Source organism: Seriola dumerili, unplaced genomic scaffold (assembly GCF_002260705.1).
Source record: "Seriola dumerili isolate Sdu_G_001 unplaced genomic scaffold, Sdu_1.0 BDQW01000309.1, whole genome shotgun sequence".
Taxonomy (NCBI): Eukaryota; Metazoa; Chordata; class Actinopteri; order Carangiformes; family Carangidae; genus Seriola; species Seriola dumerili.
Window position 1 is genome coordinate 2,233,004 of NW_019174564.1, and position 17,844 is coordinate 2,250,847.

At 43.4% G+C, this 17,844-nt stretch overlaps 1 protein-coding gene across 1 annotated transcript in view; it reads left to right on the forward strand.

The window, feature by feature from the left end:
- Nucleotides 1–17,844, forward strand: part of adgrl3 (adhesion G protein-coupled receptor L3) — a 193,568-nt gene that overhangs the window by 83,090 nt on the left and 92,634 nt on the right. The window contains exon 4 of the mRNA XM_022758742.1: nt 8,954–9,063. Within this exon, the coding sequence (XP_022614463.1) occupies nt 8,954–9,063 (110 nt within the window). The remainder of the gene's footprint in view (nt 1–8,953; nt 9,064–17,844) is intronic.

A 17,844-nucleotide genomic window follows, 5' to 3' on the forward strand; every position in this document is an offset into this window, starting at 1 on the left:
CTAATGTTGAATTTGGAAAGCGTCTGACTCCCCCAGCAACCCCCCAGCATGTGCTAAATTTTATACTTTAATGGAATTTCGGTGCGCGCAGCCAGATAGATGTCTACAGCATGTGCAGAATCACGGACTGACCTTTCAGGTGGAGAGAGAAATTGCATCACCTAATACCTGTTGTGGCACCAAAAGAGATGGATTAATTTCAAAGAGGCGAGCGGAGCAAGTTTGATCTGTCTGGGGCTGGATTACCACTCTGTCAAAATAACAAGAGCGGGAGTCTTGTTCAGGATTCCTGCAAAGAAATTACAATGGCTCCTTGTTGCAGGGCTTATGTAAATATAATCAAGTATTTTCAACCAAGAAAAAAAAAAAAAAAAGCAGCAATATATACAGTGTATAGATACAGACTATATGCTCTGCACAAATAGCTTGTTCACTACACCGCCTTTGTTTTTGCTGTTAGAGTGAAGTAAAGGTGGCGTCCTTTCAAGCATTGTTACTACAGCATTTACATTGCTGAGGTTTAAGAGTTATTTGAGATTTAACTGTAGTAATTGGCACCTCAAATAGTGCAAATGAAAATGTAAGTGTAATATATAAATATAAGTATAATAGGAAATGTATCCCTGAAGACCCTGTTCAGTCCCGTCCAGTGTAAGATGATGTAAACTCCATAAATTCACATGATGTGCGCTTTGTTTCTTTTACGTCCACGTGTATTCCAAGTGCTGTTTACCACCACTCATCAGCCTTAGTGGTGTCAGTTCAAATTCCTCTGCCCCCATGAAACATCTCAAGGTTTTTAGACCCGACTTGAGAAGAGCAGCCAGCCTGAAGTAAATGAAATTCCTCCCTAAGAAGCATCGCTCATCCTGGGAGGAGTGCATCCCCCCCGAGGTCATAACCTTTGTCTGGCCTGACCTTGAATCCTCCTGTGTTGTCTGACAGAGTAACAGCCCAGAAAAATCAGTGCAACTCAGTTTCCAGGTTCCCTTTTTTACTATGGCCCAAAAGGCAACACAATCTGGTGTGTACAATTACAGTACAGCAACAGTAAATAGATATTTTAAATGATATATTTTCAGTTTGTTATTGTTTCTTCTCAATGTGAGATCATCATATAAAATCACTGAGCGCACGCACACACAAAAACTACAGCTGTTGTGTAATTAAAATGCACACATACTAAATATATACACACCGACATGTAAGGAAACCTCTGGGTTTTGCTGCTGTGCTGCGTTCAGGCGCCAACAGCTGCTGGAGGACAAGACGTCGGCAACTTGAACTTTCAGCGGCCGCAGCTGTAGACATGAGTCTTTGCCCTGCGGACTGTTGTCATGTAGTTGACACTGTTGAACACATATTATTGAATATACGGTCTCTAAAGTGTTCTGAAAATAGCGCTGGATACTTGCCTTGTGCAAACGAAGTGGTAATAAAAAGCGCCGCACATAAACTGTGAGGCCAGGATATCATCTTCAGTCAGTTGGTGAATGTACAAATAGAACAAATCAGAGAAAAAAAAAAAAAAAACGTGACCATTGTTTATATTTGTCTCATCCATCACTGTGAGCCATAAACAAGCCTGATCTCTCCTCTCACTTACAAAATATTATTTTTGTCATCACCTCGGAGAAAGTGCCCACTCTGTCCAAACACACAGCGAAACAGGAAAAGCATGTGTTTATCAAGCTGAGCTCGTGCTTCACTTTAGGCTCTCGGGCCTGTAGCCAAGCAAAGGAGTTTCATAGATGAATCCATATGTCGCCTCCTTCCAAAACTTCTCGGCGTGAACTCGGCGGATTTTTTTTCAAAGACTCGAGGAGTCTGTGCGTCAGCTGATCGTCTCCCTCCGTCCGGAGTCGCGGCGCCTCTGTGCCACTGCATTTTTTTCTCAGCTTGTTGTTGCGTCGGGATGAACCGCGGCTTATCTCCCAAATATAATATTAGAGAGGGGGAAAACTGTGTGATGTAAAAATCTTGTGAAAGCTGCTAATCTGTGTGAATGGCTAAGAGGGATTACGCTTGTCAGGAGGGGAAAAATGAGCTCAAGATGCTCAGTTTTTTTTTTTTTTTTTTTAGAACTAGAACTGAATCTATGTAAGCAGTGGAAGTAGTTCAGGAGGGATGATCAATCTTGACCTTTGTTTGACCACCCCTAATGAAACTCTTATTCCATACTTAATAGAGCCTGATAAAGGTCAGTCATATAGCTCCTGCACATAAACACTCCATCTTCCCTATACTGAGCAGTCACTTGGTGCTTTATTCATTTCTGCTTAGTTCCACACAGTTAATCCTGTGTAAAAAAGAAAAAAAATGAATATGGCTCATGTTTTGTCACCCATAGTGTTTGTGCAAACAGTCTGACAGGGCTTGATGTTTTGTTTTTTTTGGGGGGGGGGTTCTGTGGTTTTATGGCACGTCGCTAATGCCACCCAGCAGGCAGGTGATGCAGCAGCGTGTTAATCCAGCCGTCTGTATCGCCCTGCGCCGATCGATCATCTGTTGAATGTGAAGGTGCGGTGCGGTGCGTTTTTTTTTTTTTTTTTGCACGTGTACATGTTCATCCGCGTTTTGTGCGGTGCTACGTGATCTTAAGCGCTTGAGAACAGTGAGCCCCTCTCAGTGATTCACGTTAAATCCTCCACACCCACACTCGGCCGTCTAATGTATGGTGTATACATTCATTCTCCGTGTTCCTCCTCTGCTTTTTTTAATCTGCGTCGAGCGGCTCCTTAGGTGTTTTGGAAACAAGCTGTAGCTTTAGAATATAGACAGAATTTGTCAGGTAGACTCGGTAGAATACAGTCAGCAATTATAGATAATTGGTCGGAGGTGTGCTTCTGCATACGGGTGTGGAGTATCTCTGTGCGGGTTGTTTGAATATGTATCAGACATAGAAAATAAACTAGAAATAAGCTAAATCTCTGCTGATGCTGACTGGCATCTCATGTATTAAAGGCTGTTTGGTAAACTGGTATATCTCCTTATGGAGTTATAATATAGAGCCCATTAAAGCTCAGGCTGTTTACATTTGTGTTTGTCTGACATTCCATTTATATATAATAAATTACATACATTTTGCAATATGCACTGCTTGGAAGAAGACCAGAGAAAGACCAGTCTCTTTTTAAATTTTTTTTTTTATTATTCCATGCATTATGCTTCCTTATCCAAACCTGGCGCCTACATAACCCACAATGCAACTCAACCACCAACAGTTTAGCTAATGTAGCTTCGAGCTGCTAGCCTCAAGATGGGCAGCGGGCTAAAGAGGTGTGGGTAAGCTCACGTCTTTCTGGCCCATTTGTTTTAAATTCATTTTCAAACTTGTAGTCGTCAGCGACAATCATGCACTAGTACCTAGTGACATGATGGAATGGAGTTGACAGCACCTGTTGATCACATAGAGTTCAACCTCGGGTGACATTTGACAATGCAAATTTGCACCTTTGATCAATTGCAAACTGCCACGGCAGGTATAACTGATGGAGAGAAACTGAGAGTCCAGAATGGCAGGAGCTCTCACATTAGCTGTGCTGCACCATCCAGTGTTTGTTTGCCACTTCAGAAGCAAGAGTAATAGAGATTCCCCCTTTTTTATACCTGCTTTCCCATCTTATGAATCTAGTCCCGGCCAATGGACGCCGCGGGACAAAATGCAAGTTGTCACGTGTGCAAATTAATTTCACTGCGGTACTTCCTGGTGTGACCGGGCGCTGCGCTGATACACTTAACACCGCGATGCCCCCTTCTCCAGCTGTAGCGGCTAACGACAACAGCTGAATGAAATCTCTCCGTCTGCATTATTTTCCCACTTCAAAACGCCCCCTGTTAATTGGTGAATCCGTGTGCTTACAGGAGGAGTTAACAAAATCAGCGCGGTTTCAGTGAATTCAATCACACACACAACACACACACACAACCCTCCCAAGCACTTAGAGGGCATTAGCATGGTTGTTAAAGTTTATTTGATAATCCCCAGCTTGGGGTATCTTCGAAGTAACTCCAAATAATTGGAACATGGTGAATAAAAGATACATTATATTACACTCGGCAGCAGCTCCACAACAGAAAACTTGATGCGTACGCTCCTTAACAAGCTTCTCTACGTGAACAATAGGCTTCCAGTGGGACTTCAACTGATAATTCCTCTTTCTGTAAAAGAGCTGCACTAATTGACACTCGGCTGTTGCCCTTTAATACTTCTTGGTTTTACTCAAGAGCGAAATGCACAAGTGTTCAAGGCCACTGCTTCCCTTCTTCTTGAAAACGTTTTCTTCAGGTTTTCATGGGAGTTTTAAAGGTTGTTTTTATTTATTTATTTATTTTTTTTTTCTTGTGCCGCGCCGGGAGACAGGTTGAATGAGAAAAGATGGATGCTGTGGTGTGCAGCTTGGAAAGATAATGAATGAAGTCGACCATGGGTGGCGAAGACCATCACTAAAGCGTAATGGGTCCCAACAGAGAGACGTGGATATTGACCCATCCGTCACTTTTTTTTTTTCTTTTTTTTTTCTTTTTTTCATCATCCCGCCCACCCCACCGGCACTCCCCTCTCACATCCCCTTTTCTTACAAATACAAACTCTTACAAGGGTGTGCACAGCCTGGCGCGCGCACACACACAGACACACGCCGCAGTGTACACAAAAAAACAAGCAATATACCAACGTGCACTTTGTCTCTGCACACACAAACCCCTCCCCACCCCTCACTCCCAGTCCCTAAAGCATTGCCGGCATCTTTTTCTCTGCTTAACACGAGAACTGATACCAATATGCTGCGAGGATTTCTTGGAGGTGAGGCGGTTCGGATGTGTTTGCTCTTCTTAACTGAAAGCAAATGGAGAGTGTGCGCTCCCTGACAGGGACTGTTTCATCAAACATATACGAACTGTGGAAGAACTCCAGAGACGTCCCCTCCATGCGGAATGCCAGCTGAACCGTCTCCGTTCTTATTTGACTTACTTCAGGCAAACTTCTTTGTTATGGATTCTATGGAAAATCACTCACAGCAATTTGGCATGTTGGAAGCAGATTCAGCATAGCTTTTCTTTTCTTTTCTTTTTTTTTTCTTTTTTTTTTTCTACCTGAACTTTTAAACGCTGGCGAACCTTTCTCTCCTTCCACTCGGTTGATATTTTCCTCCTGATATAAATCACTGAAAGGGAACAGTGGTGCACACCACTTGTCCTTTATTACTCTCCAATGTGGACAAATCTGTCTGGCTTTGACAGTACAGTAACTACGCTGTCCCTATATTATCTAAGACTTTTTCTTTTTTCTTTTCTCTTTTATTCATTGATTGATTCACTCACCCATTCATTCATTCATGTATTTATTTGTGTACCGTGTCAGAGGTCACTAGACGGAGGGGACCCAACCCACATACTGTCATCAGAGGCAGCAGTGGGATCAGCCAGCGATTATAGTGATTACAGTTAGTGCTTACATAGGGCTCTGGTGCTTTGTGCCACATCTCCCCTCGTCAGCTGGCAGTCTGAGCTCGAGTCTGCCAGTTATAACAAACAGCAGACGAGGGAACAGGAGGAATAAAGCTATGAGGGAGGAAACTGCGGAATCCGGATAGAAAAGGGGCCGTTGGTGGGCACATTTGCAAAATCAAGTTTTTTGTCCTCTTTTTGAAGTCTTCGCTCGTGTAGAGCGTTATATCCAGACGACAGCGTAATCCTTTATCATTTGCTGTCATTACACGTCTAGTAGTGAGTTGATAACAGTAGAATTAACCGCTTTGTGTGTATCCGTCTTGTTTATCATTTGCTTGCGGAACCCAGAAGCTGCCATCCCGATCAGAGCATGTAGCCTGCAGTACTGTAACCTAACCACCTGCTGTCTACTTCCTCCTATAGTGCGTATGTAAACTGCATACATATGTGAACACATCAGTCAAAGGGAATCCATTTCCCTCTCCCCCTGCCAGTTCAAAGGGCTCCGTCAGAGCCAAGTGTCTGATGAAATCCTGATTACCCCACTAATTGGTAATTGTGAAGTCGTTGTGGCACGTGGTGCGGGCAGCTTCTCCCGCAATCGATCCCCCCCTCCCCCCTCCCCACCTACTCTGCCATTGATTTGTGCTTAATACATTTAATTGTAATTATTTCTCCACCTTATTTTATTCCTTTGCAGTGCGTAGGTGCCTTCAGGACACTGATTGGAAAAAAAAAAAAAAAAAAAACGATCGGGAGGTATTTGATGGTGTGTGTGCAGAGGTAAAAATGCACAGCAGTGATAAAGGGGATTTTTGAATGTGGGTCAAGATAGATGTTAAGGCTGGGATTAAGTTTGCAATCCACGTTAAATACACATTATGATGTTTAATCCCCCAAGAGGAAGTTATTAAAAACTGTGATTAAAATTGTAGATTTGGTCCTGGCTTCACTTCCAGGACAGCGTTGTTGAATCCAAAATACATACACAAGTTGTCCATTTTAATGGTTTACAGTAACAAACAAAGTGGAACAGCTTTATCTATGTTGCTAGCAAATGAACTCTACGTGTGTGAGCGCGTCCATGTCCATGTCCATGTTCCCTTCATGCAAGTGTTCAAGTCTCTGCTCCAATCTCCGGCTTGTTACATCTCCTCTATCCACCTCACTTCTAATTCTATACGACACTTAATCTTAACTTGTGTTCTCAGCCGCTGATTACAAACCCCCCCCAGGTTCTAAACAGAATAAACCACATATGGTTGCGAGGAGGAAGGGTGCGGGGATGAGAAGCCCGCCTCTGTAATTGTTTCTCAGTTTCATGGGCTTGACCTCCTTATTTATTTGACTGGCATTTACTGCCTGGGAATTAACTCTTCATAGGCCGGGACAGGCTGCAGACAGCTCACTGGAGTGAGTGAGTGAGTGAGTGAGTGAGTGAGTGACAGAAGGTGAAGCGGGGGAGGGAGGGGGGCAGCAGCCTGGGTAAGGGTGGGTTCATGAACCCATAAAGCTCGCATGGGAGAGACTCGGCAGACCATATCTCATTACTGGGTTGGCTCGGAATGAGATGGGGCCCCTTTTTGCTTGTCCCTCACTGGTTCGATTGATTAGTCGGCAGCCAATCAATGTTAATTAAGGTGTAGAGAATCCTTTAATTGTGGCTTATGAATCATTGTGTCAGACCCCGCCTTGACCTTCACAAGACTTGCACTGTGAACAGCCTTGCCGGGGAATAAATACCTTTTATATATTGCAAGATAATGGCAGTCCGTAAATGAGTATGGATTTGATGGACGGCGGTGCTGTATACTGTAGCTCGCAGCATCGGGGCCTCGCTAAGATCGCATACAGAGTGGACCCCTCAAATAGAAGCCCGGGCCGACCTTCATATCCTGTGTTTCAGCAAACAGAGCACAGACGGATCAATACTTGACAAAACGTTTAAGAGTTAATGTCGTGAGATAAGCGTCACTATTATGTGCGGCGAGAGGCTCTCTGTGCATGTGAAGTGGGGCTTTGATTGATGACTGCCAAAACCATAATGGCACATGAGAACACCACCGGCACTGTAATTGTGTTTTTTTTTTTTTTAATGAAGACCTACATTGCACGTTGGAGCTGATTTCGCACTCAGTTGATTGTGTCTAACCCCCGCCCCCAACCCCCCTTCCTCCATCACCGGCATCGCCACCATCCATCATGCAGTATTAACAATGTAACCTGTATGACGTGGTTTTAAAGCCCGGCAGTAGGTCCACGACTTTCACCTTTTACTCCCCGACGGACATGAATTTAACCATGACACTGACTTCTGAACCTAAAAAAAAAAAAGAAAAGAAAAAAAGAAGAGTGAACTTAAACATATCCCACAACTCTGCTGGAACACACTATGGTTTATTCCGTTGTCTTCACCTCACCTCTCTTGCTTTAATCTGGGTGGTATCGGAGATTGTTTCCTGTTTCCTTGTAGTGTGTGTGTAGTCCGTCGGTTAGTCATGTGACTTTTTAAGTCCCCATCAAGACAATGTATCTAAAGCAGTATTACAATGAACCTTTTTCAAACAGTTTATACAAAGCACAAGATATACAAGAAAGAATACATAAGATATACCATACATCACTGCAACCAACTCTGCCAGATTTTAAATTCAATTCTTGAACTCTTCACTTTATTGGAACATTCATTGACACTGTCAATACTGGGTTCATAGCTCCTACTTAATCTTTTTAAACTGTTGTAAGTGCTAATGAGAGAACTAATCATCAAGAATCTTAATAAGAGTAATTCTACTACTACTGCTAATACTAATAATAATGATAATAATGATGATGACACATTCAAAAAGTGTGGATTTAAAAAAGAAGAGATGAAAAATTAATGAATACAGATTTGTCCAGTGAAGCAGAATAAGCATGGAAATGAATGCCCCAGGAAAGGCGGAGGGGTAATACAGTATGTAAGTACTTATACATACAGTAGGGTCCAAAAGTACATCTCTATCCCTATACTCCATTTTTAGTCAATTCACTGCTGACCTCCACGCAACCATAATTCATTCTCAAAATCTTGCCTCCTCGTTGGCTTAAATGGGGACTCCACTGATTTCAATGTTGCACTTTCATAAAGCTGGGGAACCTAGAAGAGCCATGTCTAAACACATGATCAAAGTCAAAGCAACAAAGGGCACAATTTTTTATTTTTATTTTTTACAGGTTGAGTATTAAAACACAGTTAACCTGAACCTGATGCGTAAAAGTGTCAGATCAGCCCTTTAAAATATCCAAATATAGAAATCTTACTCAGTTCATTTATATTTAAGAGTGGACCGGACTAATCTTTTTCATAAACAGCGGAGCTTCATAATCTTCAACTTCATTAACCACTAATCTAACTAATGCGCCCCCTGTATGTTGTGGCCAATCAGAAGGATGGAGTCGTTCGCGGTTGCCATCGGTGCCATGTTCTTTCTAACTGAAATGACCTCCTCTCTGTTTTCAGATGTAATAACCGGACCCAGTGTGCCGTCGTGGCTGGACCAGACGTATTTCCCGACCCGTGTCCCGGAACCTACAAGTACCTGGAAGTCCAATATGAATGTGTACCTTACAGTACGTATACCTCCTTTCTCTCACACTCACAATAATGCTCCTACCCTCCATCATTCTCATATCCTCCTTTTAACAGCGGCGACTCATCTACAACACAATCAAAACACACGCTAGTAACGCTCCAAATGTCCAAAATATCAAATGTGTCACCCGGCGTAGCAGGACGGATTAAGATGCAGCGGTGGATGTGAAGACAAGTGATAATTCCTGTGATCTGAAGAAAAAAAAAAAACCTAACACCCTGTGTGAATACGGGAAATATTATTGACAGTGTTGTTTACATGTGAAAAACAATCCAGTACATCAGTGTGGAGCAGTGTTTTCCCTTCGACGCGACACTGTTTTTTTTTTGTTTTTTTTAAACAGTCGTTTAAATCTTTGTTGTAACTGACAGGAGATTAACGTTTCCTTTCGTTTTTCTTCATCCCGTATGGCGTCAACTGTGTCAGCAGTGTGCCAGCTTACACCGAGCATCCTCTGTGGAATATTGGTTGTGTAATTTATTGATGATGAAGTAAGCGAATCCTATGTATATGCTGCAGATACCGTATTAAAGCGGTACGACAGGCAAATAATTTGAGACTGCTGTCGATTTGTAACCCAGAGTGCTGCTGCTGCTGCTGCTGCTGCTGCTGCTGCTGCTGCTGCTGCTGCTGCTGCGTGGGAATAACGTTTTCAACAAGATGCTGAAAAGAATAACGCAGCGTTTTCTGTTAATGCATTCAGTCAGAGATAGTATTAGCTGCGTTTCATTTTCAGATGGCGCTTGTCACAACCTTCCCATCAGCTCCCCCAGTTCACAGCACTTTTAATATCTTTGAGGAATCATGTCTGATCATGTCGTGTCTCTGTTAGTGTAGCAGCGAAAAAGGCTGTTTGACTTTCATCAAAATGAAACACACTTGTTTTCGGTTCAGTTCAGCTCAGTGGATGCTCAGTTAATGTTCAGACTATTGAGGCATCTCTGACGGGAGTAAATACAAAAGGGATTTAATTAGAGCAGCGGGTGAGAAAGCGCCGTGGGACTGCACACGACCTGAGTGGAAAACATTTGGGGCAGGGATTGGAAGGATCAGCACGGGGTAACAGGATGGACATGCAGGGAGGACGTCCAGGTGAGGTCAGAGGAAGTGGAATGGACATTGCCGTACGACCTCAGCATTGTGTTTCGCGACCTTTTAAAGGGGAGCACCAATGTCACGGTAATTGGACCTGCCAAAATGCTGACATATTGTACGGTTTGCTCAGAAATGATATGAAAGTGGAAATATTTGGTCATGTTTTTTTTTTTTTTTTTTTATCTGTGTAGTCTGCAGCTGCTGGGCCCATGTGAACTCTCATAATTCAAAATCAAAACCTCCTTTTTTTTTAACATTTGATGTCCTGACACGGCTGCCTCAGTAGTCTGCCTGACAGGAGCTTTCATGTTGTGAAGTAAAAGCCATTTCTACCTGTGATCCAGAGCTGGCAGATGGCTCCTTTATACCTGACTCTTTGCAGTGTGCACATTTTTTTACTATCTCAGCCACCCAGTGTCAGTATCTTTCTTAGGTGTCCATGTTCAACACTAAACTGTAATGGGCAGTAAGGCAACAAATCAAGCCTCTGGTTTGAGTGTAATCCTGAGTTCCTGTCAGTATTTAAACACTGTTGTCCCCACCGGTGTGGCAATGTGCAAGTTTGCAAGCAGTAGTGAAGGTAATAGTGAGAGAATATGCTCATGTTTTGTTTTGTTTTGTTTTTTTGTCTCTATGCCTCTTAAGGGCAGTTTTTCTCTCTTTGATCACAGACAGATGGCCTGGTCTTTAACCATTATAGAGGGTGACACTGGGTTGATTTCTTTTATCCTCTTCTGCCCGATCCCGATTTATTTTGCCCCCGATCCCACCGGTTGGATGGCTTTTTTGTTGTTGCCAGGCCCGTCTCCTTCCTGGTTCCATTTCTTCCACTTGAGGTAAACGATGTCACTTTTCTGAATTTGTATGGTGGACATACTCGCACATTATGTCTCCGTGCAAAAATAGCAGCTTTCCACCGTTGAAGCTTGGTTTTTTCCCGGCCTGTTCTGATCTCAGTGACACAATGTACTTGCTTTCCTGTCTGACGGGAACTCTGCGAGAGCTTTAGGACCCACGGAGCTCCCAGTCAGTTGACTTCCTTGTCTGCCCACATTCCATTGCTAGAAATTGACACAGGAGTGACCCTGATTTAGCTATTTTATAGCTTTTATCATTTCCAGTCCCCTCTGTCTCCGATTCCTTTACTTTCACTTTAGACTACCTATGTCACATTCATATATTTAGGATATTTTGTCACACATTATGACTCCATGTAATGCAGAGGTTTGGCTTTGCTGCCCTGCCCCGTCCTGATCCCTGGGTCAAGCCCTCTGGTCCGATGGGAATTCAGCCCCATGAGGCGCATTGCATTCCCATTCAGTTGTCTGTCTCGACTTCCAACCTCCCTGCTTCCTTCTAATAATATACTCATCTTCCTTAAGAAATGCCAAGTCAAAACATGGAGCAGTCATCCAGCACTGTTGAAAAAGTGCTTCTGGCAGCTTTGTTGCTGTAACATTGGGGACGCCTATTAGGGGGTGCACTAGGGAGGGAAACAGGTGCACCTTGTGTGGTATAACTATTTGCCCAGAGCGATCGCAGGGAAAAAAAAATTTCTGCTGGCAGCGCATAAACATTGCAGAAGTCGTGTAGGCGTTTATTTGTATCTTGAGTGGGGAACCAAAGTGTAATCACTAGCGGTCACCGGAGACGCATTTTGAGATGCATTTTATAGCAGGGTGTGAATGCAATTCATTTGTGACAGCCCAGTGGACTGTCTTCTTACCTCCCACGGGAAGCAATCAGATCCTTTTTGGCTGGAACGAGCCACATTTAGAGACAGTGCTTTTGTGTGTCAGTGTGTTGCTTGAATCTTTCTTATAACTACATATCTTACATAATTAATCATGTACTCAATGATTCTCATCTCTTAAAAAAAAAAAAAAAAAAAGGTCAATCTGGTTAGCAACTGTTGACAAATAATCTGGGCATAATGTCGGTGAAGGGCTTTGGTTTCAGACAACACAGCTCAATTGTGGATGGGCTTTTAACACGAGTCTCTTTACCGAGTTCTTGAGACAGACTGAAGGATTTGAGTGTTTAATAAGAGAAGCAGCCACCCGTGACTCCAACTCTCCTTCAGTGCTAGAGTCCAGACTCTGTATTCCACTGACAAGCTCTCCCTAATACTCTTTTTCTTCCAAGTCTCCCTCACTTTCACTTAGATTTTGTCCTTTAAGTGCTCCCACTTCTCCCCTCTCCCCACCTTTATCCCCTTTATTTGCTCCTCCTGTTTTCTCCACGCAGCAATCGCAGCTGCCCCGCCTCTCACCTCTGCCACCTTCACGGACGGCTTTTATATGCATTCTGCTTGGGGGGAGCTTTTTTCTTTTTTTTTTTTAGGATAAATTACCGCTCGGTTCTCCGTATCTTTATAAGCCGGCGACGATTGTACAACCAGATCCGCCGTTAATAATGGCAGAGGAGTGTGCTAAATCGATGGGCACGTGCCGCAGATACAATATTGATTTTATTAATTTGCAATTTGATCCGCTCCATCAGTTGTAATGGAATAAAAATGTTACAATTACCACTAAGAGTGCCGGTGTTTGCTTGTGCCGCGTGGCAGTGTCACAGCGCGAGGCAATCCATCATATTTTCATTTGAGCTGCTGTCTGAATAATTATTTGATATGAGCTGTGCGTTTCTTGTTTAAAGGAAACAGCATCACGGTGAAGAATGAGGGAGGGGGGGCAAAACAGCACTGATAAAAAGGTGAAACAATATAAAAGAAATTGATACATGTTGTATTTATTTCATTTTTTTTTTTTTTTTAAAGAAGTGTTTAATACATTGAACTGAATACAATTTGCTTTTATCTACCGGTGCGTAACGTGGCCATGCGAATATCAGCACGCACTCATTTGTCATCTGCCAGAGGACTCTTTCTTCTTTGTAGTGGCGCAGTTTGCGCATGCTCCCCCATGCACTTTACAGATTAGTAAGGCTACCCTCAGGCAGAAGTAATGTGCTGACCCTTTATGATGACTCATAAACATGACTGTGCTCCATAGGCTGACATCTGTCTCCGCCTCGCCCTCTCACCCCGACTTTCCACGGTTCAGCAGAGAGATGCGCGTCTATTCTCTTAGTGCCCTATTAAAGCCTTCCTCCCTGGCTCGCTCCGTCTTCTCCTCCTCTCCTTGTAACTTCCCCCTTTAACAGCTCCTCCCAAAGGTCGAACCCATAAGAGGTCAACACAACTGTGTCTCCCTCCAAACCACACGGCGCCCTCGCTTCGGCGGTAACGAAGCGCTTACATCCTCTCGGTGGCCCCTCGAATTCTCCGACTTGTCACACAAGAAAGCCAATGCAAGCCCGCGTTGCCATGCTCTGCCGCTGAAAGAGTCTCTCTGGGGTTGAAAGCTTGCTGTTACTTTTCTTTCTTTTTTTTTTTTTTGTCCTTCTCCTTGGCGTCAACCACCTCTTTCCAGTAATTAGACGTACCTTTCTTTGTAGTTTCCATGGCAAATTCACTGATTTGGTCCAGACGAGCGGTCAAACCCTTCGCCTATCCCACCCCCCACCCCAACCACCCCACCCCCCAAAAAAAAAAGAGTTAGGGGTTAATTGCCCGTCCTGTCAGGGAACCGCTTTTGTTCAGTTCACTTTTCGAAATTGACACTTCTGTGTGTATGGCTGATGAAGTAGAGGGAAAGTGAGAGACGGAAAGGCAGAGATGAGAAGAGAGTGGGAGAACAAAGGAAGAAAACCTGCTGGCAGTCTGTTGCTATACATAAGCCACTAGTTCCCCCCACTGTTTGTAGCTAATAAGGACAATGTAAAATCCTGCCTCACACAGTGGGATCCAGCTCAGCCCCTGTCAGATATGGCTCGCGCTTTGGAAGCTAAGCCAGGGCATATAATCATGCAATCAATTCCCTGATTTGAATGGAGCGGTGTAATCCTGAGCTCATTCCTCATTGAAACTTGCCATGTAATGTGTTCTTTTATTTCCAACTTACCTAATTTGTTTTTAATTCATTTTGCTAATAATAACACTCCTCGCAGGTTCAGGAGGGGCCTAATCGAATAATGGAATAGATTGTTTTGGCAAGTTTCGCTCAGCACCTGCGGCCAATCTAAATGTCCTTCTGTGTTGGCAGGTGAGGCCATGAAATTGATGCTCTACACATGGCTATCACTTACAATGCAGTTTGGGCATAATATAGTGTGATTACAGGGCCTGTTATTCAGTGGTCACACCTAAGGTAAACACCACCTGTGTGACCAGGATGGGACTGCATGGCTGTAATGTGGACACTGTGACTGGTTATGCCCCTCACATCCGTGTCTTATCAGTCCGGCTCATAGTTTTCATGTCCTTGCACATCCAAGGATTTCAGATGAACAAAAAAAAAAAAAGATGTCTCAGCTGATGCTCAAATGTAGATTTGCTTTGATAGTTGTTCACACTTAGTATTCAAACATCATCAGCGCTCTACCTTTCAAGCACCCAGGCAGTTCTCTTTGCCTAGGATAATCTTTCAGCAACTTTTAAGCTTCTTGAAGAGTAGATCACTCTATTTCATGTTATCAGTAAATCTGCTAAGCAGATTGTATGGAAGTTCAGTGGCTTTTTGCCCTTGAGCTCTCTCCAATCCACCTTCATCAGGTCTAGTGTGGGAGTCAGCACCGTGACAGCAGATACATCACACAGCCACACCCTCCTCGCTCCCCGCTGAAATGCCAGTGAGCATTAGCCTGCTTGTTCAGACACTGTTTTTTTTTTTTACCTCTTCTTCTCTTTTCTTTTCTTCCCCCTACCTGAGTGACCAGCTCAAGTTCTTCCCATGTGTGAAGGGGGCCTGTAATGCCATCTCATCACCCAGTGACAGCTGACCACTCCCCAACCCACGCAGCAAGCTCTGATGACTATGACTCTCTGTCACATATCTCACACACCAGATTCACACTGGTGTCGTGGCCTGAATTTGCAGAGATTGATCTTGTCGCAATACATTGCTTTAAAACTGCAGAGACTAGAAATGCATACACACACATACATATATAAACAGTATATATATACTCTTTTCCCTCAAGCCCCTGAGTGGGCGTGTCTGTGTCAGTGCTTGATGGACAGCTCAGCCAGCAGGCTGATTTGCTTCAGAGATGCAGGGACACAAAGTAAACAAACATGCACTGGTATCTACAGCTTTCAAGCCAGTGGTCGTAGGTGACATAGTATAAAGATCTTTAAAGGTCTTATTTTCATGCGTTACATACTGCAGCCGGCTGACGTCTAGCTGTGATTGAATGGTGATGCTACTACTACTGTAACACCAAATACAGTTTGTGTGAAATGATTTCATTGGCTAGAGGCTAAAACAACACTGATTTTCTTTTCTGGAGGGAGAGTACAGGACGTGTGATTTAAACGAAACCGAAACATCTCTTTTGTTTGTTTTTTTTTATTTATGATTAGTTAGAAATTATTCATTGAATCAACATACCACAATAACACAATAATATCATACAATTCAAAGGAAAAGTTGACAATCAAGCCCTACTTTATCACACGGATAATGTAAGGCTAACTCGCCCAATAACAAATAATGAATTACAAAGTAGTTGCATATTTACTGTTACATAATGTTTACACAATAAAAGTGTGATAGCATAAAGCAGCAGTTTTTCCACAGAGAAATAAACAAAAACAAAAAGGATCCAGTATTATTTTCCCAGTTGGGAGGTGGAGATAATTGTGCAGTGATTACCAGTGTGGATAAATGGAGGTATGAAAGAGGTGAATCTGGACATGTGGAAAGTGCCCCCCCCACCCCCCCACTAATGGCTATATAAGGCGGTGTAATCCATCAGGTTCTTGTTCTGTAGCGGCTGCTCTTTTGCTCTGCACCATCCATACAGGATCATCCTTGTTTTTTCACGGGTATAGACAAAAGATATGCTCCGACATATTGGAATAAATGCTCTTACACGCTGAACAAGCTTCTCGAAATGTTCATCAACATTTCCATTTCCATTTTCATACACAGCCTCTATTTCTAATGTTTCCTCCTCCAGCTCACTCGCACACACACACACGCGCACACACATACACACACACACACACACACACACACACACAGTCTCACACACGTCTAAAAGACTTGTTGGGGTGCCAAGTGTCGAGGATATAGCACTAATTAGAGATTGGTCTCTTCAGGGGGTCTCTCCTTTTAATGATCACCCTACTAATCAAAGCTCCTTTTCCATTTCCTTGTCCTTTTTTTTTTCTTTCTTTGTTCATTGGTGCTCTACCACATCCAGCCACACACACCAAACTAAACACCCTTGTTCTTTTCTCTCCACCCCCTGGCCCCCCCCCACACACACACACACAGCCGCCCCCCATCCCTCTGTTCTCCTCCATAATTTCAAGGTCCTTGAAAATCAAGACATATTTTAGAAGGTGCAATTAGGTTATTTCTGCTCCAGTTGCTGCTATGTTCCACAAAAATGTATTTAATTTTGTTTTGCCTAGGCTGCACTTGTCTTTTCTCCCTCTGTTGGCTCGTCCCACGTGGGTAGCAGTCTGGATGAGCGCCAAGTCCTTGCACCTGTCCCTCAAAGAGAGACAACCACACGCATGCACGAACACAGACAGAAGAACAAGTGCACACATACACACACACACACACACACGTATAGCATCCTGCATTGTCAAGGTTATAAGATAGCATAGCTGCTTCCCAGTAGGAGGGAGAGAGAAAACGTGATGGAGACAGAAAGGAGACACCAGGGAGGAGATTGAATAAGTACGAGAAGGGAGCACAAAGAGAGCAGACAAGTGGTTGAAAGAAAAAGAGGGCTGTTGAGAAATGGAACCTGTAATGATGGTATGGGAGACTCATGAGCGCCAGCGGAGGGAAATGATAGGAAAAGAAAAAAAAAAATGAAGGAGCTGAGGAGAGAATTCAGAGAAAGAGAGATGGTAGCCTGCGTGTCCTCCCCCATCCTTAGGCACATGCTATTCAAAGCCCCGTAATTTGTGTCATTAATTAAAAAGCTGATGGGATGGAGTTAAGGGGTTTGCACTCTGCAACTCCTTGGCTGAGAGAGAGCCAATGGAGAAAAAAAAAGAGATGGTGGGGTGTGTGTGTGTGGGGGCGGGGGGGGGCTTGGATGGATATTGCAAAAAATATTGCAGCCATTCCGCCATGAATCTCTATTAGCGGCTAATGATACCATTCTGATACCTCTCAACCATTAGTGTGAAATTGGGAATCGTTAATTATTCAAATGAAAATCCATACAGCTGCCGCTCACATGACGGGGGCCTTTGCTCACAGTAGCTAAAGGTCTCCTTTGTCAGCTGCTCCGCATGTGTCTCAAGCAGCAACTAGACTACAATAAGTATGCAGAGTGACTTCTCAGGTGAAAATTAGATGAGAAATTATGCATAATCTGAACAAAGAGACTGCATTATAAATTGGCAGTTTCACAGGGTATGGTATAGCTGTAACATCAGAGTACTTCAGCATTTTCCGCTCACATTATGTGCACTGTCAAAGCAGAATTACGTGCACACAAGCCAAAACCTTTTTTTTTTTTTTTTTTTGCATTTACTGTAAGTTGTTGGCTGTAATGAGCAGCTGCTTCCTTCCTTCATTACCGTTAAAAAAAAAAAAAGAAAAGAAAAAATGTGTTATTTTAAAGGGGG